We start from the raw sequence: 3,381 nt of genomic DNA, 5'->3' as shown, positions 1-3,381 counted from the left end.
ACTCTTTCCTGACTGAAGCTGCTCAGTGTTGGTGGAGATTTCCCTTTTCAGCTCCCCACTCTGAAACGACAGGGCAGCCTACAGTGTAATTTTACTGTTTCAGAGATTTAGCTCATTTTTACATGACTTTTACATTTTTCTGCTGGATTTGCTGTCTCTGGGCGTTACCTTTTCATTGAACCATGCTTCCGCCTCTTTACGATTTTGCTCAGCGATGACTTCGTACTGTCCTCTCATGTCATTCAAAACCTTGGTCAGGTCGGTTCCTGGAGCAGCATCCATTTCAACGCTGACTTGGCCAAACGTGCTGCTTTGGAGGCTCTGAAGCTCCTGGAGAGTTTTAAAAGAAAGAGCAGTTGCTGTTAATAAAAGGCAAAATAGTTCCACCAAAAATATATGTAAAGAATTATAAGTGGTATAAATTCTGTTTCAACCAGAATCTGTAGCATGTGTGCGTATTTCTGTTACTCTTTCACTCAAAAAAGAACAGCAAACAAAACTTACAGTGAAACTGAGGAGCTCCCACTGCTATAAATAAAGGGAATAATTTGATATTTTTCAATTCCATCTGCCTTGTTATGAATTCACACACAAACAAAAAAAGTACCTCTTCATGGTTCTTCTTGAGATAAGCCAGTTCTTCATTCAGGCTTTCAATCTGCATCTCCAGATCAGCTCTTGTCAGGGTCAGCTCATCAAGAACTCGTCGCAGACCGTTGATGTCAGCCTCCACGCTCTGGTGAAGAGCCACTTCATTCTCGTATCTGGAAATTAAGTACTTCAGTGTGCTTTTTTGCCTGATTAATGAGGTCAAATGCAAACTGTCACTATGTACTTATATAACTTTTAACATTAAATCTTAGTACACGCAATTATTATAATATTGTTTAATAATTATGATATTCTACAAGGAAAGAGGTTTTTAAATGCAAAAGAATTTTTTCCTTAAAATATTAGTAAGAGGTTTTGTACTATGAAGATAGACTTACTTCAGTCGGAAATCATCAGCAGCCAGTCTGGCATTATCGACCTGCAGAATGATTCTGGCATTGTCGATAGTGGCATTAATGATCTGGAATACAAACAGTGTTCAGGGAATGATTTTGTAGCCCCATGGCTTTGCAGCTCATACCTGTAATCCTAAATACGCTTATAAAGTTAAATGGCATTTGTTAGACTCCTGTACAATTTACTATGAAAATACATAGGAGAGGTGCTCGGCTTCTGCAGCTCACCGGGCTTTACTGAAAGCTCGAACACCGCTTTGCGTCCTGTGAGCAGCTCGTTTCCAACCCTGCGGCCCTTGCCGGGCAGTCTATTTCAGGAACTGAATTCGTGATGGAGGAGATACGAAACTGAGTAGAATTTGAATTTGGTGATCTACAAGAGTTTGAGGCACTGGATTCCATCACCGCCTTCTGCAGTTAGCCCAAGGCACAGAGCGCTGTGGGGTGTAGCTACGGAACTGCTGATAATATGCAAGAAAAATACCGCCCCCCCCCGCCCCGATAGCTGTGCAGTCTGACAGGTCACTCACTGCTGGCGTCGCTGCTGGAGAATACATTTGCTGTTGGTTTCTGTAATGAAAAAAAACTACCGCCCCCCCCCGCCCCGATAGCTGTGCAGTCTGACAGGTCACTCACTGCTGGCGTCGCTGCTGGAGAATACATTTGCTGTTGGTTTCTGTAAAGGAATTTGTTATTTTTATCCAGACTATTATTGGCAATTTGCAAATGCAAATTTCCAGCAAATTCAGTGCTTAGCTACCTTGTTCCGGAGCTCTTCAATTATAGGACTGTATTTACTATAGTCATTCCCAGATCCAGGGACGCCAGTGCCAGGGCCGTTTTTCTCATACCACTCGCGGATTTTGCGCTCCAACTCAGTATTGGAGTCCTCCAGAGATCGTACTTTGTCCAGATAAGCAGCCAGACGGTCATTGAGGTTCTGCATAGTTTCTTTTTCTGAGCCAGAAAGAAGGCCACCATCCCCAGCACCAGCAGTGCCAAAACCCCCTCCAAAAACAGACCCCGAGCCACCACCCCGTTTTTCTCATACCACTCGCGGATTTTGCGCTCCAACTCAGTATTGGAGTCCTCCAGAGATCGTACTTTGTCCAGATAAGCAGCCAGACGGTCATTGAGGTTCTGCATAGTTTCTTTTTCTGAGCCAGAAAGAAGGCCACCATCCCCAGCACCAGCAGTGCCAAAACCCCCTCCAAAAACAGACCCCGAGCCACCACCAAAACCGCCTCCGAAACCAGCGCCTGAGCTGCTGCCAAAACCACTTCCTAAACCTCCACTGAAGGCACTGCCTAAGCTGCTTCCATAGCTCCCGCTGAAGGCACTACCAAAGCCTCCACCAAAGCCACTGCTTAAGCTACTCCCAAAGCCTCCACCCGAGCCGCTCCCAAACCCCCCACTGAAGCCAGAGCCTGAACCCACCATAGAAGCAGCACCAAAACCTCCACCAGCTCCACCACCAAACCCCAGCCCGCTGCCACCAAAGCCTCCGCCACTAGAACTAGCCATCCTCAGAGGCCCCCCGGCAAGGCTGCTTCGGGACGAGAACTGCCGGGATCCTCCGCTCGGGCGCACAGAGAGGGCCATGGTGCTCCGGTGCTGTGAGCTCTGACGCGAAGCTTGGGCAGTGCAGAGAGCGGGTCAGCCTCTTATAGGGATGGCAGTGGGTGTCGCGGCAGCAGTCCCCACCTCCTGGGAACATCTTCAATGCTTTCTCTTACTCTCGGTTGGAGGGGACGTATGTCACACGTTCCATATGTCCTGACCAAACCAAGTGATAGGTGCCCATCTCAAGTGCCAGTGGGTGTGGAAATCTGCTGCCCACCGGGTATGTGCTGTGTCAGGGAAAATGGGTGGAGTAGAGCCAACATGAGGATAATGTTTTGCCGTGTGCAATGGAGCGCAAAAACTTCTCCTCGCATTTAAATGCTTCCTAAATAATTTTTTTGTCATTCCGGATTTGTTGGGTTTTGGTTCAAGGCTCTTACAGGAGGCTGTCACAAGTCCGCAGAGAGATCCCGCCCTGTGGTGCTTCCCAGCGTGCGGGTCAAAAATGGGTTTCTTTTCATAGCGCTGCTCTAGCTTCAACCTCTGCCAGGCTGGAGCTCCCTGGTCCTTTAATAGGAAGTAACAAAAGTGATCCATGAAAGGGTGTGCAGAGGCATATGGATGTTCAGACATCTGAGGCTGGTCACTAATAGGAAAACGTAAATATACTCGATTATATCCAATATAGTTTGTAATACGTTTTCTGTCCTCAGCCTTTTCTCACTGAAACGGCTCGAGGTAATGCGCACAGCCTGTCCCAACAGTTTTTAATAACCACTGGCTCCTCTCAATAGTTTGCTGTCATCTCAAA

General features: G+C 47.1%; 1 protein-coding gene across 1 annotated transcript in view; it reads right to left on the bottom strand.

Moving 5' to 3' along the window:
* Positions 1–2,609, bottom strand: part of LOC104494645 (keratin, type I cytoskeletal 12-like) — a 4,026-nt gene extending 1,417 nt beyond the window's left edge. Inside the window, exons 1-6 of the mRNA XM_010137510.1 lie at positions 2,237–2,609; positions 1,768–2,015; positions 990–1,072; positions 608–764; positions 169–330; positions 6–60 (exon numbers count right to left, since the gene is read on the bottom strand). Coding sequence (XP_010135812.1) covers positions 6–60; positions 169–330; positions 608–764; positions 990–1,072; positions 1,768–2,015; positions 2,237–2,609 — 1,078 coding nt within the window. The remainder of the gene's footprint in view (positions 1–5; positions 61–168; positions 331–607; positions 765–989; positions 1,073–1,767; positions 2,016–2,236) is intronic.
* Positions 2,610–3,381: the final 772 nt, after the last annotated feature.

The sequence above is a fragment of the Buceros rhinoceros genome, unplaced genomic scaffold (genome assembly GCF_000710305.1).
Source record: "Buceros rhinoceros silvestris isolate BGI_N320 unplaced genomic scaffold, ASM71030v1 scaffold6776, whole genome shotgun sequence".
Taxonomy (NCBI): Eukaryota; Metazoa; Chordata; class Aves; order Bucerotiformes; family Bucerotidae; genus Buceros; species Buceros rhinoceros.
This window is presented reverse-complemented; position numbering and strand designations above follow the sequence as displayed.